This window comes from Patiria miniata, unplaced genomic scaffold (genome assembly GCF_015706575.1).
Source record: "Patiria miniata isolate m_02_andy unplaced genomic scaffold, ASM1570657v1 HiC_scaffold_4, whole genome shotgun sequence".
Classification (NCBI taxonomy): domain Eukaryota; kingdom Metazoa; phylum Echinodermata; class Asteroidea; order Valvatida; family Asterinidae; genus Patiria; species Patiria miniata.
The window spans coordinates 3,728,449-3,751,979 of NW_024037071.1; the positions used below are offsets into that span (position 1 = coordinate 3,728,449).

Consider the following 23,531-nt stretch of genomic DNA (forward strand, 5'->3'; position numbering starts at 1 on the left):
AAAGAATTTTGTCTGGTACCTGCTATCCACAAGTGGTAAATATTAACAACTCACAAGCACCACTCATGGTGCCATACTACTAATCAGCTGGAGTTGGTTTATACCACTTAGCTAATGGGTAAAACAGTTTTAAATACTCATAATTGTTTCAAAGTACGATCAACTTTTTCCCTTTAATTTACCTACGTAATATTTTTGAGCATTTTCGTATGATTTATTATTAAAATAAATGGAAGTTTAGAAGCAAAATTCTCGAAAAATTCTTGACAATTTCGAACCATTCAAAATGTTATCCCCTTAATTCGATAGTGCGGACACAATACATTTTGTTTTGGTTCAAACTTAATGCAAGAGGCCAAAGCGGCAATTCCAAATTTCCTGCTGCGGATTCCCCTGAATTATGTTCGACGATTGAGTGTTCCTCCAGGTTTCATCTGGTTGTTTTTGGAGCTCAGATATTGAGTTTATTATGTAAGTGGTTGTTTCATCTAAAAAAATTGTTTGTAATTTTAAAATTTTCTGTGAATTTTTATAGGTTAACCGTGGTTAACATGATCATGAAATGGCATGGTTGGAAAAAAAGTTTGATCATTGATGATCACGACTGACAGTGACAAGTCAAACGCCATTCGTTTCTCTTTCAATTTGCACCCACACTTCCAGTGCACATTGCAGAACTATGGAAATGCTTTGTGATGCCTGAGTGATGGGTCGTTCTTGCAATATGCAGATAAAAAACTAGGCCTAATATATTAATAAACATGATAAATAATGCAGTACTGTGCTACACATTTGTTCAACTGGTATAACAAAGGTCTTTTAGTTTTACTTTTATTTTGTAATAATTTTCTTGTCAAGGAATAAGGTCTTATAGACTTAGTTTAATTTTATTTTGTAATAATTTTCATATACGAAGTTCACTCAACTCCCTGTGTACAAACCCTTTGAGATTGGACTGAAAAATTCTAAGTGTTTTCTAAGAAAATGCTTATATTTTCTCACTGCTCAAATTGACTTTGATGACATGAAATTGCTATCTGGGGGCTTGTTAGACCCGTGAACGTGGCTTGTAAACTACGCCACGTTCTTATGTCATTTCGAACCTGGCGAACGTGTCCCTCTGACTCCCTCCGTTACACACACTGGACGTTATTTTGCCCATGTAATAAGTACTCACATATGAAGCTGTCTTGAATTCTATTTGTACGTAAAAACTTGCATTTGACGAAAATTGAGGAAAATTCTGGCCCCGGTTCATGAAGTCCGTCTGCTACTACTAGCCTGCTAGTGCTAGCTGCCATTTTCTCCCAACTGACGCATGCGCATTGCGTTTTATTTTCGTATGATTCGATGGCTGTTTACTGTCACAGCTAAAACAGACATCGTTTTAGACAAGTTTCAAGTCCTTTCCTCTCTCACCGCACCGCACGCGGTCGGATCGCACGTGCGCCCGCGTGTGTGTGCACACGCGTACTGTACACGAAATGAGCTGAGCAGCCAATCGTCTGCGGGTTTTTTTTTCGGGGTTGCGACATGAAACAGCCGTCAATCTGTCCAAGCGACTCAGACGCGTCCGAGGGTATTTGTCAGGCTGGTCAGGTTAAAATCTAATTTCTACACGTTCGTATGGGTCTTTACTGATGGGCAAATTTCGTCGAAATTACACAGCCGAAACAATCGGACGGGCAAATTTAGATTTCTAGGTGAGTACTCAACACCCATACGGAATTATGTATGTCGGATCAATTTCGCCAGGTTCGAAATGAAACAAGAACGTGGCGTTGTATACAACGCCACGTTCACGGGTCTAGGGGCTTGTTAGTCAATACAGAAGAAAATTAGTGAACTTCGTATATGGAAATCTTTCCTAATTTTCTTGTTCCTCCACAGGCATGACCAAGACAGGCACTAGACCCGTAAGCGTGGCGTCAATAACAACGCCGCGCTCCAGCTTCGTGTAAAAACACTCAAAATTGTCACGCAGCACGTCCTTTCGCCAGTATTAATTATAGTACATGTACTACATACAAAGCTGTCTGTAAATTCGAGCGAGCATCTTTTATAGGATCTGGCATTGCCAAGAAATTTAAGAGGAAAAAACGACCTCGAAACAATAAACATATGAGCAAAACTTTTGATTTTCTGAGGTCACACACGGTACGCTGGTACTCCGAGTCAAGCATGCGCGACACGGCAGGAATGGTCCGGGTACCTGTGCAATCTTGTCCGTGGAGTGTTTCTACGCAATTCTGGAGCTTGGCTATGTATAAAGCCACGCGTTTATTATGAATGGCGTAATAATAGCCACCACGATTTGACTTAAATTCCAGATCAGGCAAAATCTGTAATTTTAGTTCAGAATATTATATGTGAACTCTCGTTCTTCTTGAATGCAATTTATTTTGGGTTTCAAAATACAAATTTTACCCAACATCACATGTTGTCAACTTTTTAATTTGTTTCTTTTTTTACAGCAATGTGACAGAGAGAGTGCGTCGAGCTTATCGATCACATGCAGCTTGTAATGGAAAAGTAATCAAACCGGTCAAAACGTCAGCGGCACTGAAGTGGCAGTTACATTATACATGTATCAAGTCTTGCAAAGCAACAGAGAAATCGTTAACAACAGCAGATCGTTACAATCAAAAAATTTGCATAGAATCTTCCCAAAAAAATTATCAGCCCGACAATGGCAGCTGACAAAACCAAAGAAGTGCTCAACCGAAAGCGGAGGAGTCTCTCCCTGCTGTTGACACAGAAGGACGAAATGCCTTTCTCGCCGATTTTCGCCAAGATGGGTGGAGCTTCGCCCATGACATCGTTAGCAATGAACATGGGTGAATTAACCTGGTAAGATATAGCCGTGTTGCCTCGTTACTCTTGTTAAAACATTGCCAGTGAGATATATGTAATACTTTGAAAAGTCGCTGTCAATATTTTTAACCAATCAAATTGTATCCATTGACTCATGTGGAATATATTACTTTTTTTTCAAGTGACAAAAAGAATGTTGCATCCTGACCCCACTTTTTTCCATCATATATTGTCTCAATGAATGTCAGTCATTGCAAAAATGTTGAAAAGACATGCATAAACTAGTCAAGAAATCTGGGACAGAGAAACATTTCCAATTTTGGTGGAAGATACTTTGAAAATGCACTCAACTCTTCATAGACTTTGTACACAACCAAAGAAGTGGTGTCGGGGTATATTCTTTCCCAGGTGACTGACAGGTTGCCTTTTCAATACAAAATTTAATTATTTCCATTTTTTATTTTAGTATTTGTACATCCAATGAAGGTCTGTTGTAAAGATAATTTTTGAATAGGTCTCTTTTAAATTTTTGAATGGGGATGAATCTAAAATCAAATCTTAAAATCATGAAGAAAATTATTGATTTTAATCTTCTTTTCACAGTGTGGGTAACACTCCCAAAAGGCGACTGTCTTTGTCCAGCACAGGAGATACACCGGTCAGTTCACGGGCCTCCTCACAGAGCTCTGATGCTGTCGGTTAGTATGGAAAAAAATGCGTATTGATTTTACTGGAACTGAAATTCCCACAATCCAGAATTTTCTGTTTCCAAATATGTATTTTTTTTTTTTTTCATTTTTGAAGTAGAGAGGTTTAGCACCATGTTGCGCAAGAAAAACATGAGCGTGAACTTGAAAAGTCTGTGTACACGTCACCGCATAAATGGCCTTCGCATTCGCGATGACATTCGCGTAGAATGTGCAGCTAAACATCCATATTATGAACCCTAAGGCCCCCCCCCCCCCCTCACTGGTGGTGTAATTACTGTACGTTTAAGAAATGTTCCTGATTTTGTCTTTAGAACATAACATGTAAGCGGCCATAGGTACGCATGAATCTTTTCATCATGCAAAAATAATTATCTATTAAATCTGGGAAAGATGTCACAAAATTTAGCACAAGCTCCGTGAGAAGTGTTTTCTTTAATGAGAATATTGTTCTTTGTTTCCAGTATTCTATTTGGACTCGCCTGCTGATGAAGAGGATTCCCCATTCCTTGATCAGTAAGTGACATTGTCCCAATGATGACATCTTTGTTGTCGAAACACATAACAAAGTCTGAGGCTTAGCCAACTGACTCCATTCGCCTGGAAACACAAGCCACTCCCACACAGCGCCTGTCATTTAAAATCTTTATCTGATCAGCCTTTTGTTGTGCCAGCAGCAGCTGGCCTTTTGTAGTAGCAAGTTGACCAGCTGTTCAGAAAAACCACCTCATTTGCATACTGCCCTAACAATTTAAAGATGGGTGCCCCTGCTATTTTCAAGTTTCACCAGGATAAGTTGCGGGGGGGGAAACAAAATGGATCCGTAACATGTTCTTTGTCTTGGGTAGTTTCCAGATTCTGAACAAATTCCTGGAATCTTCCTGATATGAGTAATCAGAATTGTATACAAACTGATAACTAAGATTCCTGGGTTAAGAAGCTAATAATCCTGCACCTACTACCCAATACAATGGGCCAATTTGGGTAAAGTTGTCCCTAGCTTAGTCCAGGATATTTGATGAAATGACTCCTGAACTGAAAAGGACGAAGGAATTCAGACCTACAGTAGACAAAGAAAATTGCTCCAAACTAAGGAAACAAAGAAAGGGAGAATCATGGAGTAGTTGGGTATCTTATTATGTGTTCGCTCGTTTAGAGTTGCTCTGTACAACAAAGTCAATTTCTTCATATGGCTTTTTTTTTCAATTGGTATGTTTTGTTTTAACTAAAAGCTCTTCATATTCTGTATTCATGGCTTCTGATAAAATATGGAAATTCAATTGGAAATATAATTTTGGGGTTGCTCTTTTGCCTCAGATGCACAACAAAAATCTGACTGAATTGTTTAACTTCACATAATTCGTAATTTGAAAAAGTAATTACACAAAAGTATTCAATAATGTAGGTGGATTTTTTCTTGTCTGATTCTATTAATTGCCTTAGAAAATAGCAATAAAAAATTCATGGTTCATTTCAATGGCTTGTCAATTGAATAAAAACTTGATACATGTAGCTAATGAATGAGGACGTCACTTACAGCCCTTGTAAATTTCTTTTTTGCGAAATCCTTTTTTCCCTTCTACTTTACAGAGGCCCCAGCGCATTCCGGCGTGTCAACTCCCAACCCAGTCCTCGGGTCACCACGAAACCACCGGTATTCTCGTTATCCAAAGAGCTCAAAGATGACCAGGGAGGACCTTGTTGCCAGACAACTGAGCCAGAGGGTGCCGATTCGCGGCGGAACCGATCGGAGACGATAATGTGGGAGGCGTGCAATGACAAGGAAAATGTGGACATCCAGGTGAATGAGCACTCGGTCGAAATCTCATCGAGTTCTGATATATTCTGATCCATTAAGAGCAACTTTGATCAAGAACTCTTGTTACCCATGGTTTGGCTATAAACCCTCCTTGAATACACGCCAGTCGACGAAAGATGGCTAATCTAGTTGACCTTTTGCACCAGCCAGGTGAAGTATGCCATGTCACTGGTTATCAATAGCTGTGCATGTATAGTGGTTCCCTAATGTGGCCCACTTTGACGTTTTCCCTGACTTTCCTCATGCAGTGTTGCCAAACTTTGTTAACAAACTTCAAAATCGTCCAGTTAAATACTGGTACTTTTACGTTAATAATACTTGCGTTTGAACCTTTGTGAGCGATTTCAGTGTCGTGAAATTTAGTCCGAAATTCAAAAACGGAGTGTCCAGAAATTAGGCACAAAATTGGCCGAGCATTCTTTAACGTGGTGCAGTTGAACAAATCTCGCTCCGAAAGTCCCAAGTTAATATTTAAGAATTTCTTTAAAGTTGATAAATTCTGAAAAACCATTATTATCTCTACTCACATACCCAACTAGATGTTTGTCAGAAAATTATTTCGTAATTTTAGGTGCATTTTTAGAGGGTTCACAGTGAACTTCGAATTAAAATTGGAAAATTACGCCAAAAATAAATTTCTCTGCTATCTTTGTAATGGGTAGGTAGACTCAAGATTTATGAACGGGAATGTATGGAGCCTGTGAAATTTCAGGTAAATGTCTGCTCCAGCAAGGCAAAAAATCAAAGTGCGCCACGTTAGGGGCCGTGCCACGTTAGGGGAAATCAATATTCAGGGGACAAGCATACTTTTGTACTAGGACACATGTTCAAGGTACATGTGTATTTTAAATATCAATTAATTAACCACAAGTCTTCGATCGTACTTTCTCATCCGTGTCTATTTGTGGCTTCTGTTTGGCATGGTTGAATCTCACTTACATGAACTACACAGTCAAAAAGAAATCATTTTTAAATGTGAAAAAGTACTTCCTGTTTAAAGGATTTTTGCAGTATAACATCAGTCACAAATACTTCTATTCTCAGTGTAACAAAAATGTAAATCAAATTAGGTTTTGCCCTTCACCGATGTTTTTTAAACACTGTATACTCAGTGTGTTACCTCCCGAGTGAAAGTTGGAAAAAATCACTCGGGTGGGACTCGAACCCACGACCTCCTGCTTTCTAGTGCAGATGTCTTACCACTCGACCACCGAGCTAACGGGATCGGTTGGCCGGTTCGAATCTGATGTACATAGCAGCGGGTACCGCATAAACTATTATAAGATGGAATTTTTGCGTCGGGGTGATACGTCGGTAGAGGGGCAAAACCTAATTTGATTTATATCACCCTGACGCAAAATTCCATCTTATAATAACAAAAATGTATTAGACTACCTTTTTAGGGTAGTGGTTATCTTTTGTAAAGAGTTTTCATGTTCCATTTCTTTTTATGAAACAGAATAAAATCTCTACCTTTCAAGCTGGCAGGCCACGTCAGATTTCCTTCATCGAGTCAGGCACGACAGACAAGGCAGGGAAAGCGAGACCAATATCTGCCCCTGCAACCCTGGTAAGGCTGTTTTGACAAATTATCCTTCATGGAAATTACTCATTGTTTATCCACTGGTGACCTGAAAAGTGGGCACACTGTGACAGATACTTGGTAGTGTATTGTGAATTACTCTTATTTTTGAAACTTTCTGGTAAAATGAGACAGAACTGGGCGGATGGTTTGCTAGAATTTGGAAATAGAAAAAAAATAGAATATAATTCTGTTTGTTGCTTTTCAAATGGACCTTCCGTTGACAACTTTGCTGTTTTAAGTTCGCATTCATCAACTTGTCAAAACAATTAAATACTGAGAAAAGGAGCTTTAAAATTTCGAATTGAAAGATGATTTTTCTTTCTAATAAAAACACTTTGGTCAATGATTTTTATACTATATTTTTTTCTAGATATGTGTATTAGTAGACATATCTAAGATTACAAATATCAATAAAACTGAAAATCAAAAACATCACATTTTTTTGCATTTTGCTCCACTACACTCTGTGCCCAGTTGCATCTCATTTTGCAAGAATGCCTCGAATCGTCTTATCGTCTCTTAAAAACCATTGCTCGTTTTCTCTTTCGTAGCTTGACCAGTCCTCGAGACCACAGACCATTGTGGTGAATTCTCCCGTCAAGCTCCAGCACAGCCGTCTGACCAGCAGCAACGATGAAGACGGAGAAGATGGCTTCACAGACATCTTCAGTGGCGACTCCAATCAAGTTAGCCTCTCAAAATATTGATGTTGCTTGTAGTAATTGAAGGTTCCTCTTCCAAAGCAGTGGGGGGAGGGAGATTAGTCCGAGCACAGACTCATAACGACAGATCGTTGATAATGATAATTTAAGGTCTGATACCGGCTAGTTCATTGATTGTCAGGTTGACCTGATTTAAATATCTAGGCGCGTACCAATAGGGTGCTGCGTTAAAGCTACAGTCCATCGTTTGTAATTTGTGCATTTTGTTCGTTTGAAGCAACAAAAGAGTTCAAAATCTAATGAAGGATACTGAGCAACTAACCTGATGAAGTTTCAGCTAAGCTTCAGCTGTACATTCCGAGAAAAACAGCATTCTAAGATCTCAATTTCAAATCAAAAGTTACTGAATCATGTTTTGAATTGTTTTGAATTGCAGCTATGCGCGGCGTCGCGCACTGATCCGACGAATTATAACAACCGTGCGCGCGTGTGCGTCGTTCCAATACTTGTGCGCGCTGCGCTGAATAACAAAATGAACTACTAATTTAAATTTTCCTACGGTGCTTCTTAAGAATCACCGTTGGAAATGCCTTCTTTTGTTGATTACTTCAAAATGACAGCTTCCCAGAAAGAATAATTTCACAGGGAGTTTAGTTCTCTTACTATCTTTCAACCAAGTTTGTTTTTCAACTGTAATTACGCCAGTTACTTTTCGGATGGCTGCAAATGATGGACTATAGCTTTAAGCGTGACGCTTGAGTCTAAGGCAATCAAACCATGGGGGAGGCGCCACAGCCAAGGCACATACATAGCAACCAATAAGATAATAGAAATGCAAGGCTGTTGCCTGTCCTCAGGTACATGTGTGTTATGAGGTCATTTTCACAATATCAGTTCCAATTAAATTTTGACCGATTCCTAAACAGTAAATATTTTTGTTCAAGAATGTTGATTCCCCAAATTCATTCTCTCAATTTAAGTTTTAAATTGATTCCCCACAGCCCACCGAATCTGGTATTTCGGACGGTCTGTGCTCCCTGATGAACGCCCCCCTCCTTGTCACCTCGCCCCCGACCCCAACCACCACGACTACCTGCTCAGAGCCACCCAGCGCCCTCCGGGACCTAGACTGCAACACCCTGGCGGACACCCCGGGCCCCAAGTGTCGCCGGGGTATCTTCAAGGTTCCCAGCCAGCCGGTGCTGCGGCGTGGGGCTTTCCTGAAGAGACCCGACAGACCGCGGGACACGCCCAGCCCCGTGCAGAGCAAGCGATACCGAAGCTGCTCCATTGCCAACACCTCGGATGTCGACAAGGAAACGATGCACATGCAGACAAATAAAGTTAGTCCATTTGTCAAGCTCAAGTGCTCTTCAGGTGTAGATCGATTAAAAATCTTGAGCTCCAGATATCTTACTGCCTACTTTAAGGTTTTCTCTTCAAATTCTTTTCCTGTTTGGACACAACATGCTATATCCTGGCATTTCCTTAAAGGGAATATACATCAGTTGCTTTTGCTGTAATTTTCAGAAATGGATGGAATTGGGGGGTTGGAAGTATATAGCAAATATAGTTACACTGACTTTTTTGAGGTTTTGGGTTCGAAAATGCTATAAAAACCAAGAAAAACCATCATTTTTCCTGTAGTCTGGTTCCCTGACTCCATATAAGAAGAAACAGAGCAGTTTACATACATTGGGGAATTATAAGGTCAGGGAACCAGTCTAGCTGGCTTGTACCCGTTCATAGGTGTGTAATCGATTGCAAACAAGTGCGATGGTCAATTGGGGCCAGTATTTGAAAAAAAAGTCAGTTTTTTCCAACACTGGTCGGCCGACCAGCGTTGGAAATTGATACAAAAATACCACTTTTCTTGAAAATGACAGTATACCAGGTGCCATGATTTTACAGGATGCTTTACACTGTCATTCACTAACAGTCCAGCAAGGTATTTCAAAATGATTTGGTAGTTTTATTTTTTGATGTTTGCAAATGTTGTATTTTCCCTTTAATGAGGTTCCTTTCTCCAGATAATGTCAGTGACTGGTCCAATATTTTTGTGTTACCCCTTGTCTGTTTTCATTGATTGCAATTTCTGTGGGTTTTTTTTTTCAAATTTTTGGAATATTTCATAAATATTGGTTGCAGGTATTTAAAAATTTGTTTAATCATGGTATTATCCTTCAAAATTGCATGCGAATATATTTGATCCTTTTAATTTGTCACAAATCCTTTCCTATTTCCTTTCTCCTTGTCTCCATTCTCACCCATCAGTCTCCAAGGGCGCGGCCGCTTAGCCGGTCCCACTCCATGGATGACAGTACAGAGTACCATGCAAGAATCGCCATGGCGCTGATGCCCAATGTGGACTACACAAAGCTTACCGGCGATCTCAAAAAGGTTGGTGTTATTCCAATGGCTTTGCTAAAACATCTGGTTCTTGTCAGAGGGCTGGCGTGTGGCCAGGATTTTCAGGGTTAATGGGCTCCGTGCGCCAACAAAAGAGGGCGCATTCTTACCACTTTTGAGAGCTCCGTGGACGGCACACACAGCGTGTGCATGCTGTACTGTACTGGTTTGCGCACTAAGTACGCACGACTTTCTGAATGCGCCAAAGCTATTAGCAACAGCGTCTTTGCGTGAGCATCAGGCGTTGTCGGCTCGTGTAAACGTTCAAACTTAATTTGCGATGGTCTCCCAGACTAATCCCCGCCCCCAATAACTTTGGATTATTCGAAATACACAGTGGATGGATCGGGCCTCCCCCAACTCTCAGTTTCTGGCTGTTGAAGGAGAATTTGTGCACGGAGGCAAAAGTCTAAGCTACTTTAAAGGTTCACTAAATGATCCCGACATTTGGGTTTCGGGGTTTTTTTTAATCGCCCTGTATTTTTCTCTTGTTAGCCGTACACCCTGCCTCTGTGCAAAGGCAAACACCAGGATTTGCAGAGCATCACGCCAGAGACGCTGTGCCAAATCTTGAGGTCAGAGGTCAGCGAGGTCAAGGAGCACTACATCTTGGATTGCCGCTACCCTTATGAATACAATGGCGGTCACATTAGGGTGAGTTTCCATAATTTGTATTTAGAAAAATTGAAAAGAAATTTCTTTGGGAGTTTTAAAAGGTCAAATGCAATGCACAACATACTGAGTAATACCCATGTGTGTTAAATAATTTAGTATGTGTTGAATTTGATGGACAAAAGATTTTGTATCCTATAATGATAAAAATTATAAATATTAAAACAAAACTGTTTTAATAAAAACAATCTGATTTATATTTGAAATTTGAAATCTGAATTTAAAGGTAGAGTAGATCATTTTCGGCCATCCAAAAAGTAACTGACAAAATTATTGTTGAAAGGCTTACTTGGTTTAAAGATAGTAATGGCACTAAACTCCCTTGTGGAATTGTTCTTTCTGGCATGCTGTCATTTAAAAGTAAACAATGAAAGAAGGCCATTTCCAACGATGCGTGCGGTTGCTATTATTCATCAGCTCAGCACATGACATTGCGTAGCTGCAATCGGCTGAATGAGAACCTGTCCCAGACACTGATAAATTTTGAATCGAAAACAACATCCTAGAATATTGGTTTCTCGAAACATACAGCATTCACACAGCTAAAACTCCATCAGGTTAGTTGTGCATTCACAGAGCTAAAACTTCATCATGTTAGTTGTGAAGCACCCGTCAATAGAATTTGAGCACTTGTGTTGCTTCAAACGAAACAAATGCTCGAATGACAAATGATATATACCCTTTTGATTTCCTCTTCATGTTAAACTGAGAATTTCATATTTTTTTTAACAGTTTTAATGTATTTCTATTTTAGGGTGCCCAAAACCTGTATACCAAAGAGCTCGTGAGTCAGTTTTTCCTGGAGAATCCCATGGAACCGCGGGACGGTCGGGTTATCATCTTCCACTGCGAGTTCTCCTCCAAGCGGGGGCCGGACCTGCTGCGCTTCCTACGTAACAAGGATCGGGAAGCCAACTGTGACCGGTACCCTGACCTCTACTACCCGGAGCTGTATATCCTGCTTGGAGGGTACAAAGCGTTTTATGAAAACGACAAGGTCTGTAACAAAAATAATCCTTTGATATTTGAGCGCTGTTCAAATTCTTCTTGTTTCTTATATTTATTGAGTTCTGAGGCCTGGGTTCTGAGGCCCGAGTTCTGAGGCCTGATCACTCTTCCAGGTGTGTGTGATCTCCAGAATTACGTAAAAAGTATGGGTGAGCATGTAAACACCGGCAATCTTGGACTAGGGACAAAAGGGTTTGGGCACAAAGGGTCCACGATTGACTGATAGTCCATGATTGAAATTCGTGTACTATACCAATGAGAGCTGATGTTAAAAAGTTAGAGTACAAAGGAATGAGGATTAGGGACAATAGGGGGTCCAGGATGGCCGGTGTTTACACAGATTGGTGGGTGTGGGTGTCTATCCATTTAAACAGCTTTTTGTGTGTTGATCCATCGATTGCAGCAATTATTCCCCCCCCCCCCCCCAAAAAAAAATTCGGTCTCTGGTCAGACCAAAGTTCCGGAATTGACGCGGGGACGCGGCTTTGGTTGTGTTTTTTTTTTTTTTTCTTCAAGCTTGGATTGTACAGACAAGGTGGGGTACTATTTTGCTTTTTTGGTGTTCTCATGTGCATTGGTGTCCTCCATAATTTGCCTTGGTGCTCTCGATCATTTGCCTTGGTGCAATTTCCCATTCCTTGGTGCTCTTTGGTAAAAAAAATTTCGGAGGTGCGGGAATAGAGGGCACTGTTGGAGCTACCGCGGGACATTTTGGGGGAAAAAAAGATTGACGCGCATGATTAAAATCAACGCACACGCTGACCAGAGACCGACTTATTTTTTTTGTTTGGACTTATATTGAAGTATATATTGTACATGTCTTTCCTCATCGTTTATGTTGAAGGAAAAATTCTCCGATGTACGAAGTGAAGGCATCATCTAAATTTGAATTATTTTGTTTTTGACTAAGATACCGTCACAATACACAGTCCATGCTTGGTCATTCTGTCTACCTGTCGCTTAATATCAGAATTGTACTCCCATCAATATTTTTCTTTCTTTCTTTCTTTCTTTCTCAGACACTGTGTGAGCCTGAGTCCTACACGCCCATGGACCACGAGGGCTACAGGAAGGAATGCCTGCACTTCAAGGCCAAGTCCAAGTCCTGGGCCGGGGAGCGCAGTCGGCTGGGTCACCGTAAAGCCTCCGTCAGCTGATGAACCTTTGCTGTAAAACTGAAGAATGCAACGGAGTCAAATTGTAAAAAAAAAAATCAAATGTTAATACTCAAAATGCAGGGACGAACTCAGAGGGGACGTTGTATCTATTTGCATACCGGGACGCAATGTGTTGCCTACAAAAGGACACCCGCTGGCAACATTAACTGATGTATTGGTTTGAGTGTTGCAACCCATTTTTTTACAATAGACCATTATCATGTTGCAGCCATCTTGATTTTTTCCATTCAAATCAACGTAACCAAAGGGAGGCCGGAAGGAAAAGTAGTCTGGTTCCTTTTTGCACAAAAAATATCATTCAGTACTGTTATTGGACACAGGGAACATGCCTGAAATGGTGGCAGCATGATAAATGTCTATTGTCTATGTGGCTGAATCTGGGCACCTGATCACAGTCTACTCAAGATGCCCCCCTTCAATGGAGTAACCATTGTGTACTCTATTGTAGAAAGCAACTGCCCCATGATGGATTATCTGAACAATAGCTAGCACAATGCATTCGCCATTGTAGGGAGCCTCCGAGACATGAATCTTGTGTATCTTAAATTATTGTCTCTTTTTCAAATTCTTGTCAATATCACACCAGAAAGGTTCTTTTTTTTTAGGGGAAGGGTCCTTTTAAAGATAAGTTTTTAAAAAAATCTACTGAACATGGCATCGACTAATTAACTTTTTGGATGCATCCTTTGTCTTGAAATCATAACTTATTTTACGCGCAGACAAATGCAAAATTTTGGGGAATATAATGAAATGTAGAAACCCTTTATCTCATCAAGCCAGATTTTAATCCCATGAAAAGACGATTACATATAATGCAATATCAATAATACTACAATATATTTATAACTGTACAGTTGACGAAATGGAACAAAACTTACAAAAAAAATATATTATGTTGCAACAAGTACTACATTTGAACTTTTATTAATGGATAAGCTTTTCACTCTGGGGAAAATGTTCCCTTTCAGTGCTGGCTATAAAACTGAAATTAGTGTGCATTAAAGAGAAAGACGTCAAATTTACTCTGCGAAAAACAGAAGTTAAATTTAACACAATTTGTATTACTTATTTTGAAAATTATGACGTGACAATTGTCTGTGTGTGGTGAGTGTTTAGCATAGTATCAATATCTCCAATCAGGTTTAAACATTTTTTTGACTTTTTTGGTTTTTAAGTTAAACATCTTTTTCTTGTGGTTAAAAGTGAAACAGTATCACACAGAATGTAGCAAATCTTGAGTTTTTATGGATTGCAGTTTTCAAACTGACAGAAACATAGAGAAAGTAAACTGAATCCCAAGAAAAAAAAAGGCCTCGACAATTGTTGAAGACTTTTTTTGTATCAAAATGAGGCTTCAAATTATGCTGTATCAAGAACCTAGCGATAAACTTAGTAAAAATATAACAACAATCAGTGATGCCTACCATTTTACTAAACGTCGCAAGTGTTTTGTTCCTTTTTCATTTAGGTTTTCGTTTAGTTTATCGTATAAAACAGTTTATTGTAAAGGTAGGCAAAGGCCAGGGTGTAGTCGTGTTGTTTTTGGGGGTTTTTTTGGCCCCAGTATTTCATTATAAAATAAAGATATATATTGAATGTAACAACTGTTTTCTGTGACTGTTTTTTCTAATCCTGTGTTAGTTATGGAGAGAGGCTAGTAGGTTTGAAATTTGAACATGATATTAATGCTGAACATGTGGATTAATCACAGTGTATTGTTTGTTTTAAACGATATTCCCTCATATTTCAGACGTGTACAGAATATTAATGTACCTCCATCAGTATCACAAATTTGTTTCATGAAAAACACATCACAGAGGATAAGCTGTGCCCATGATTGACCTAATAATAATTTTCTGAAGGTTAATTAATTGAAACAATAAAGACAATGGAGCCTAGCAACTAGCCCCGCCCCCTTTTTCCAACTACGCATGTCTTTTTGCAATAAGTCGGAGAAACGCCCAAAACGTGGAGATTCTTTGATTGGAATTGACTCAGAGAATCTCCACCTTTTGAGTCGTTTCTCCGACTTCAGTGTGCATATGTACAAGGAACAAAAAGTGTTGATTCTTATTAATGCTTCGAGGAATGATGTGAATTCGATCCATTGTTCAGTAATGGCTAAAGGCATTACTCCTGGCCCTTATTAATTGTGCGCATAACTGTACCGTTACCGGATCTTATTTTTTAACCCTTCGCATGGCTGCACAACTTTAATTCCACTCATCACTACTAGAAATACGTGGAGAGGCCCACACCCACAATCACATAGGTGGGTTGCAGTGCATACAGACTCTCTTCTTAATACATGTACCGCTCAAATCAAAATGGAGTAAATATACAAACATGTATTTTAGTGTTACAGCTAAGGAATATGCTGGATTAAAAACAATGCCATTGATGTGATCGGACGGGATTGAGGATTGTTAAACACCGACCACAAGGAAGTTTGGCGAGCAGCTCATTTTGTGGAACCTCATTGCAATCGCCCACTCAAAAGAAGACCATTAATTGAAGCTGATGACCTTGTGTTTTGGAGTACACATCGAAATCTCTCACCTATTCGCAGGGAATTGCTTCGTTTGGAAAATACATAACATCGGAATATCATCTGAGAAGTATTGATCGGTAAGTTTCTTGCGATCAACTCGTTTAACAATAATATTCAGTCGGGAAAAAAACCGTTGCAACCTGACGCCACTTCCGCGATTGTGTACAGAGTCTATGGAGATATTTGAAAGTATTTCCTAACGTGGAAAGTATTTCCTAACAAAATTGGAAATGTTTCTCTTCCCCAGATTTATGTCATCATTTTTGCAATGAATGACCTTCATTGAGATTTATATAAAGAAACAAGTGGCGTCAGGTTGCAACATTTTTTTCCAGTTTGTTATGCTGTATTCGACCTCCCCTCTCCAGTTTTGTCTCGTGTCGGAAAGCTTTGAATTTGCATAAAATACATGTCAACACAAAATTAACAATTATATTGATGCATTGAATACTTAATACAAGACCTCTACATCCACACATGGACGAACAATCAAACCATCAGCACATTAATGTTCTATAGAAAAATATACAAAAACAACACACAAAAACAGACTCTGGGTAAAGTAACACAGGCATGATATGATTTTTCTAAAACAACGCAATCCCGTAAATAGGCTGAAATTATGAAGAAAAAAGGATCCACAATTACAAAAAAAATCCTGATGTTCATCGACTGTCATTTTCAGGGTGAAATAAATTGTTCTCTTATGTTTACATAAAGTCTTAAGTGTTCGTAGTTGCCTCTTAAACGCCATTTTGGTGAAAAAAACACTAATTCTTAGATGTATAAACTCTGACCGATTGTGAGGACAAGTAATCCAACACCTCCCCGCCGAAAAAAGAGGAAAATCCCTTTTTGTGGTTCGTAATGGATTTAAGGAAAAAGCTGGCCGAGTCTGTGAAACTTTGACTCTATGAAATACGGATTCTTTGGTTGTATTGCGCATGCCTCAGTGGACATAATTAGAACAGTGACAGGTCACGTGTGGGGGCTATAGAATCCATAAGGTTAAAAGAAACCGGATTTCATAAGAGTCCAAAGTATAAGACACCGAAATATTTGCCTTATTTGATAGAATTTCAGGTTACAATGGAGCATTACCAAACAAAATATTTCTCCATGATGCAATTTAAAAAAGTTGCCTAAAAGTTGACAGCGTTTTGAAAAGGATCTTCACCAGGCTGGCATGACTAACATTTCTGACAATGATTTTACATGTATAACCTCAAAGTAATAAATCGGTCTTATATATACATATATACATAGTCAAATTTCTACTACATGTTGTACATACTGCTATTGTCTGTGCACTGTTGTACGTGTGTCGTCACAGTAAACGGAATGTGCTGTTCTTCTCAGGAATTGCGGCAAAGTGAACTCAAGTTGAAATGGCCATAACCAAAACCAAACATGACTAACATGAGAGTCAAGGACATCTATTCAAGGCCGGCTATACCCCTCGAATCATTTGATGGATACGAACCACACCGTATGGCAGATATAGCCTACTCAAAATATGTGTAAGAAATTATGTGTATCTATCAAATAGACATGTTGTAGTTTTGAGAACCCATTCATGATAGGATGTGTTACGACTAATAAAGCCCGGTTCAAACTTCCTGCGAATGCAAATGCGAAGCGAACAATCTCAATCTCAAGATCTGTGAAGACTGGAAGGCAAACTGACCGGAGACTATGAACACAACAATGTATAATGCGCGTGGATATGTGATTTAGCTTCTCTTTATCTTAACAATATGGCTAAACGGACTGGAGCTCAAACATACGTAACTCCCCTCCCCCGATCGATATCACAGCCACGAATTTTTCTCTCTTTTTCATTATTTATGAATACATTTTTTTCGGAGAATGTCTTTCGGACGTTCTCGCGATATCTTGTACAAGTCGCCCGCAGGGTGGATTGAGCGTGCACATGAGAAAAGTGCTCACGCGTGACACCGATGAAAGAAAATGCTCAACTTGATTGGACTAAAACTTTATGCAGAGTATGGATGGTTTGGTATGCATGACAAAATGAACAAAATCTGTTTCTGAGATCTGATATAGTGGCAAAATCCGTCCCCTCGACTGTAGGAAGTTAATGATGAACAGTATTGAATATGTGCGAAATCATCTGATGCGTGCTGTTTCTTTTAACTTTATCAGCACACGTCTTCGTCCTTCTGTTACATGTATATTACACGAAAATGACGTTGGGGAGGTCTTGCTTAACCACCTCCTTGACAAGATGTCTATCGATCTGAGAGCAAGTATCAATATCCAAGACCTGAAGGTTAGGAAGACCCCGGAGATGAGCAGTGAGATTCCGCACTCCTTTCAGAGTGCACGATGACAAAGAAACACAAAGCTTTATCAAACCATGCCCAGCGGGAAGGATGCTGATCAGAACTTTGACGTCATCATCATTCATATAACAGCACAGGATCATCAAATCTTGAAGGGATGGAGGAACAAGAGGAGCAATCCTGCACACTCGACCTCTCAGGTTGACACCAAGTAAGATGACCGTCTGCAATATATTGCACCCCTCAAGTGCATTCGTTAGTGTTACGATGCCATGTGGCCAGCCAATCAGATGGACGTACTCAACCTGATTGGATATACAAGGCAGGCGCCCACATCGATCATCAAGCCTCGAATTCGGACCAATGTGCAGTGATAGCCTGAGTCGATCACGGAGTGCCTCATCCATCCTCTCAAGTGTTTCCTCCAACTCAAGCAGCTCCTCATTCCCTCGTGCAGACATGTTGTACCTGACCTTTATGAACCCAGCTGAATCCTGATTGGTGGCTGGCTTTATGTTGCCATCCAGCAGAACATCCCTCAACAACGTCAACACTTCATATGATCGACAGCCGAATTCAAACTCCGTGTCGTCTAGTGGAAGTGGGACATTATGTAAGAAATATCGCAGTGCTATCAGATCCTCCTGACTGTCGCATTTCACATGGGTTGACCTGTCTATCCTAGCAGCTATTTCATGAGAATTTGACTCAAAAAACAACAAACGGACAAAACGCTTCAAATAGAGGACAGGATGTTGCTTTTGCACGTGTTCCAGGATGAGTCCGGTTGCTGGAGACCTCGACGATATACCGCACGTGAACCGAAGCAGATATTCCATTGCATGGACATTACCTGGATGAATCTGCTGCAACTTCTCATGAAACATCTCTTCGTCTGCGTGATGCAAATTGGCAAAGAAGTATGCTGCACAGTATTCTTGGACGGACTTGTGTATGAAGGTAACAATTTGCATCAACGCCAGACCACTGGTGCAACTTTCTTGTTGCAGGAAACCTAACCGACACCCGTCCTCCAAGTCCTTCTTGTCAAATTCGTCAGAGGAGAACACCAGCCTTTCCCCCTTGGGGTCTAGTAACCCGTCCAGAGCGACTCGCCCCAGTCCACGTAGGACTGAATTCATCAGCCTCACCTTGTCCTCGCCTTCATTACACCGACGACCGACAAGAACCTCAGCAAACTCTGTATAAAGCGCTGTTAATCTCTCTGGCAATTTCGATAGATTTTCCCAAACTATGCACAGCAAGAGAGTAATGATTGGAACCTGTGCCATTGTCTGTAGAGATGTGTTGGATTTCAGGTTTGATATCAGTTTTTCTGCCGAGTTGATGTTTTCAGCAAAATGCGTCAGGATGTATTTGTTTGTGGTTTCGGTTGTGAACCCCAATGTTTGAACGTGGGCGTAGTGTGGGTAGCCCTTGGTGATATACTCCACCATATGTGGCCGTGTTGTGACTAAGACAAAACTTTTTGGCAATACCCTGCCATGCAAGATATCCTGGACTCTGTACACACCTTCTTGGGAATTGAGAACATCAAGTGGAATCTCATCTAAACCGTCCAATAAGAACAATGTGTTTGCTTCGTTATCTGCAATGAGCTCTTTCAGCTGGGGCTTAGTTAGTCGGATGTTTATTGGGAAGATTTGTTCAAATATGGCATCTATGACACAACTTGAGTTCCGCATTTGCTTCAGCTTCACCAAAAACACTAGCTTGAACTTTCTAAGGCATGAAGTTAGAGAAAATTTAGTGCTAGCATTTGCAACTCTCAACAAAAGAGTCGACTTGCCAAATCCTGCCCCGCCTGAAAGAATAGCTTTAATGCCACCCACTTTTCGGATTCTGAAGAAATCTTCCCATGAACTTAAGGAAATGTTTTCAGGTTTATCTACTATCCGTTCCTCCCTGGGTAAGGACACGTGTTCTTGGGTAGTTTGTTTCCCTCGTTGAGCGAGTTGTAACTCAAAAAAGAACTCGTTGATATCGACTCTTCTGGAAGGATCCAAGGGGTGTGCAGGGATGGTGCTTGTTGTAGCCTTGTAGTGCTGATTAAGCTGCTGCTGGCAATATCTGAGATCTAAACCGGTAAAGGAGGAAATTAAGTACTCGTATATTATAGGCCCATGCCTTTTTAACATCATTGTAAACATTTTCACACACGAATCTCTTGAGAAAATCACGCCAGTTTGATGTGCTGATTACTTTTGTGCAACTCTAGATGTGTTGATACTCAGGAAAAAAAGTGGGGGTGTGGTGAAAACATCTTTGATTTGGGCGAAGACTTGGCTCTGGGGCCACCCTGTACAAAACTGTATGTATATGCTTCTGTATTTCCCCATATACATTGTAATACGTTCAGTTCAAAACGATCATCATTCCAAAGAAAGATCCACAATCTAGAGTTTGAAAAGGAATGCCTTTTTTTAACATTTTACTCAAATGTTAACACGCAAAATAATGTCTTGGAGCATTGTATATTTACCACTTCCAAGCACTTGTCCCATTCTAGCTTGGTCTTTGCCGATTGTTCTGAAAGTGAAAAGAAACACGTAATTATAGTCATACATAAATATAGGGGGTTTTTTGGTTTCATAAACACAGTCGCCGTATGGGAGTATCATCACGCAAAGTGACGAAACAAGGGCGTTTATTGGTTCAGACGAATACACTGCACCCCCAAAAAAATCTATTATTCCGCAAATTTGACACCGACGTTAACAATGGAGTCCAACAACGTAAATTCTGTAACTTAATTAAAGTATTCCTTTCAAAGAATTTAAGTGATATAATTGATTAACCGAGAACGACCGAGTAATTGGATTCCCATGGAGTGATTAGTGTTACGAACCTCTATCGGTCTAGAGCCTTTTTGCCGCCAACTTCCCATGGTCGTTTTAGCCCTGCAAGAACAAAGCAGTTATTCTGGAATCATTTTACTCGTGAGTAAATTGACACATGTAAATTAGTTTGAAGTCTATTATAAACCTTGCACTTAAGCTTATTTGAAAGATATTTCGCATTCAATTGTTTTCAATAGATTTGAAAAAGATGACTAAAATCAGAAATAACACATCTAATAAACGTCATTAAGCTGTTGTGAACCACTGATTGGCCCACGGACACTTCGTTTATAGTGTTTTGCATGCTGCCTATATCTGTCTGCACAAGACCATGGTCATACTCCTTGCGCTATTGTTCACCTAAGCATTTGAAATAAAAATTGCACCAAAACATATGAAAGTTGATGGTTCGATTCAGAAATTGGCAGGGGAATTATTTAAAAAATGAATTTGAAATTTGATGCTTCGATTCAGAAATTGACAGGGGATTGATTTAAGACATGTTATGACGTTGATATGAAAGGTTACCAAGGTCATTGTGGAACTATACAGCCGCGGAGTTTCTACAGCACTCTGTCATATTCAAGGCGATGCTTTTTGTGGCTACATGTATTTGGTGCACCGCGGACTTGTCAACATGCATCAATGATAGTGAAGTGGAGGGAAAATCTAAAACAAACTTTCTCTTTTAGCAGCGAACCTGTTCAGAAAATAATACATTTCACTCGGACAAGGCCACGCGGGAATGGAATGACAATCACAATGTCTTCCATAAAAATAGATGGTTTTGTCAGTGGCGCACACGATGAAGCTCATTTTTGAACAGGCCCTTAATGGGTTCCGTCATACTTCAAACAAACCTTTTAATTGTCTCCATACTCGCTCATAATTTGTCTTGTAAGTACATGAAATCAGATCAAATGGAAATGCAACTTTTCTGATAAAAATTAATCTTTAGGGTCTTGATAGAGTGACGTCAGACTTTGGAATGATCAAGTGACAATTTGTCAGCCGATCATCGCGTTATTTTTGACGGAACTAATTACCAATAAGGTTATTATGCATATTTTTAAATTTTTTTTTTGCCCGACATCAACTCCAGCGGTTTATATGTTCAACCACAGAGGCGCAAAAGCCGACCAAAGATTAAGATCCCTTTTTGTAGGGTTGAAAACGCCTAAAAAAATCAAGATTCTCTAAAAGAAAGAAAAATTAATTTATTGGGATAAAACGCGTACAATTTTTTTTTTATTGTGCTAATATCCGATCTTTGTGTTATTAAAGCGAGGAGCTAAATCGAAGAATTTGTTCCTTTTCAATTGATTTTTTTTGAAACGGCGTTTTGAAATAATTACTTCATTTTTTTCCTTCTCAGGAGAAGTGTTATTGGCAGCCTAGCTGAGCCGGATAGCAAATGGTAAGGGACCAGTCTTTTTTAACACATTGTGCTACAAATATGGCCTACTGAGAAAGTCAATGTTGTCGGATATAAAATGCCTTTTCTGAGTTAATTTTATTTTGAAACGAAGGAAAAAACATTGCAGCGTCATGTTGTTTTTATTCAGTATTCAACGAATGTGATACAGCATCGGAAATAAGGAGGTTTATTTTTTGTAATGGGGCAGAACACTGATTTTTTAATACCCCATCATGATCACAGAAAAATCCCCCATATTTCCAAACGCAGCCGACTTTCGCAATACGTCATTTATCGCAACGAGAATAAAGCACCGTGAATTCACCTATTGGTGTCTAGCCTGTTTTGTCGTACGTCATCGCATATCCATAGCCCTACCCAGTTAAGCCCCGCCCACTGCATTCATATTCAAATTGAAACTGACGGATTTAAAACCGTATTTGGAGTGTGAACATTGATATTCATAATTGCAATACGCGTCGTAAACAGCCCAACAAGAAAAAAACCCACATGAACCAATTCATTGGAAAGTCCTTCCACTGGCCTGACTAATGCTGTCCAAGTATTGGATTTCCATTCGAAAGTGTCAGGTAGATAACGGCTTTTTCTACAAACTTGTTGGAGAAAACGACAACAAAATGAGATTTCATCTTAATTTTATGACCTCATACTAAGCTGTTCCCTTTCCTTTAGTTCATCTTTAACAATATTGTTTGACATTTTATATTCAAATGGACTGTGAGACAAAGATATCCATTTTCCAACTCGTATGTTTTTCTATCACCCCTGGAAACTCGGTTAATTGCTGAGAACGTTTTCTCCTTTACGTAGCGTGAATTAACAGTTTTAAATACCCCTTTAGTTTATACTTTGTTCCATTTCTCACCGTATACTGAATTTGCCTGTGTCTAATCACTGTGAAAAAATAATCCTACCTACCTGGCTATGCCCGACTTCTTCCGTCTCTCCACACCAGACCAATTATGGAATCATCAAACACAATCCAACCACGCCTGTCTCAAAGGCAACATGCACCGCGTAGCAAACCAAGTTGTCCAGTTATCTGTGAGCAGTCATGAAGCTCTGGGTGTGGTTTTCTTGTAGTTGGCCTGTGCTGGGCACAAACTCACAGCTGGTCAACGAGAGCAACTAGCCTCTGGTCATTACTGTCCAGTTTAAAGGTTGGTTCGGTAATTTTCATACTTGGTAGAGTCAAACTGTTTCACTCTCCGTACGGTCCAGCATGGTGGAAGACAGAGTACTTCTTGGAACACTTCTTGTACTTATGTCCTTCCCTCCTGCAGAACTTGAACGAAACCTAAAAACTGTTGCATCGTCCCTGTTAGTTTCTTTAGCCCCATGTAAATCGGACTGAAGTTTAGACCAATTTATCATGCATATCCCTCTTCCTGCATGAAACCCTCTAGTCAAACTGTGCCGTTCCTGTTCAGTAAAAATTGCTCAATCACGGGACAGAACGGGAAATTTCTAGATTAAGTATGCCCATTGTTATGCTTATTTATCTCCTTTGTAAAAACTGTT

General features: G+C 39.8%; 2 protein-coding genes across 4 annotated transcripts; one reads left to right on the top strand and one right to left on the bottom strand.

Annotated features, from left to right (window-relative positions):
• The first annotated feature begins 315 nt into the window (after positions 1–315).
• LOC119739749 (M-phase inducer phosphatase-like) lies at positions 316–14,455 on the top strand. 2 transcript variants are annotated; one of them, XM_038214795.1, is made up of 13 exons: positions 323–471; positions 1,891–1,916; positions 2,475–2,850; positions 3,418–3,512; positions 3,986–4,037; positions 5,112–5,322; positions 6,800–6,910; positions 7,477–7,611; positions 8,589–8,930; positions 9,862–9,987; positions 10,492–10,650; positions 11,423–11,665; positions 12,696–14,455. In XM_038214795.1, exons 3-13 carry the CDS (start codon positions 2,690–2,692, stop codon positions 12,831–12,833), a joined length of 1,773 nt encoding a protein of 590 aa, XP_038070723.1. In that variant the 5' UTR covers positions 323–471; positions 1,891–1,916; positions 2,475–2,689; the 3' UTR covers positions 12,834–14,455. The 2 variants fall into 2 exon arrangements, with proteins under 2 accessions (XP_038070722.1, XP_038070723.1); XM_038214794.1 differs by lacking the exon at positions 1,891–1,916 and having other exon boundaries at positions 316–471.
• Positions 13,517–23,531, bottom strand: LOC119739748 (NACHT, LRR and PYD domains-containing protein 3-like). 2 transcript variants are annotated; one of them, XM_038214791.1, is made up of 4 exons: positions 22,929–23,531; positions 20,581–20,632; positions 20,215–20,261; positions 13,517–19,809 (listed from the first exon to the last, which is right to left on the bottom strand). In XM_038214791.1, exons 3-4 carry the CDS (start codon positions 20,234–20,236, stop codon positions 17,603–17,605), a joined length of 2,229 nt encoding a protein of 742 aa, XP_038070719.1. In that variant the 5' UTR covers positions 20,237–20,261; positions 20,581–20,632; positions 22,929–23,531; the 3' UTR covers positions 13,517–17,602. The 2 variants fall into 2 exon arrangements, with proteins under 2 accessions (XP_038070719.1, XP_038070720.1); XM_038214792.1 differs by lacking the exon at positions 22,929–23,531 and having other exon boundaries at positions 20,581–20,762.

Bases quoted from the DNA above. Each gene is read 5' to 3' on its own strand.
- LOC119739749 (XM_038214794.1), top strand. From the start codon at position 2,690: ATGGCAGCTGACAAAACCAAAGAAGTGCTCAACCGAAAGCGGAGGAGT. The intron at 6,911-7,476 runs GTAAGGCTGTTT...TCTCTTTCGTAG, and splicing joins TATCTGCCCCTGCAACCCTG to CTTGACCAGTCCTCGAGACC. The intron at 11,666-12,695 runs GTCTGTAACAAA...TTTCTTTCTCAG, and splicing joins CGTTTTATGAAAACGACAAG to ACACTGTGTGAGCCTGAGTC.
- LOC119739748 (XM_038214791.1), bottom strand. From the start codon at position 20,236: ATGGGACAAGTGCTTGGAAGTG. The intron at 19,810-20,214 runs GTAAATATACAA...TTACCGGTTTAG, and splicing joins GGGACAAGTGCTTGGAAGTG to ATCTCAGATATTGCCAGCAG.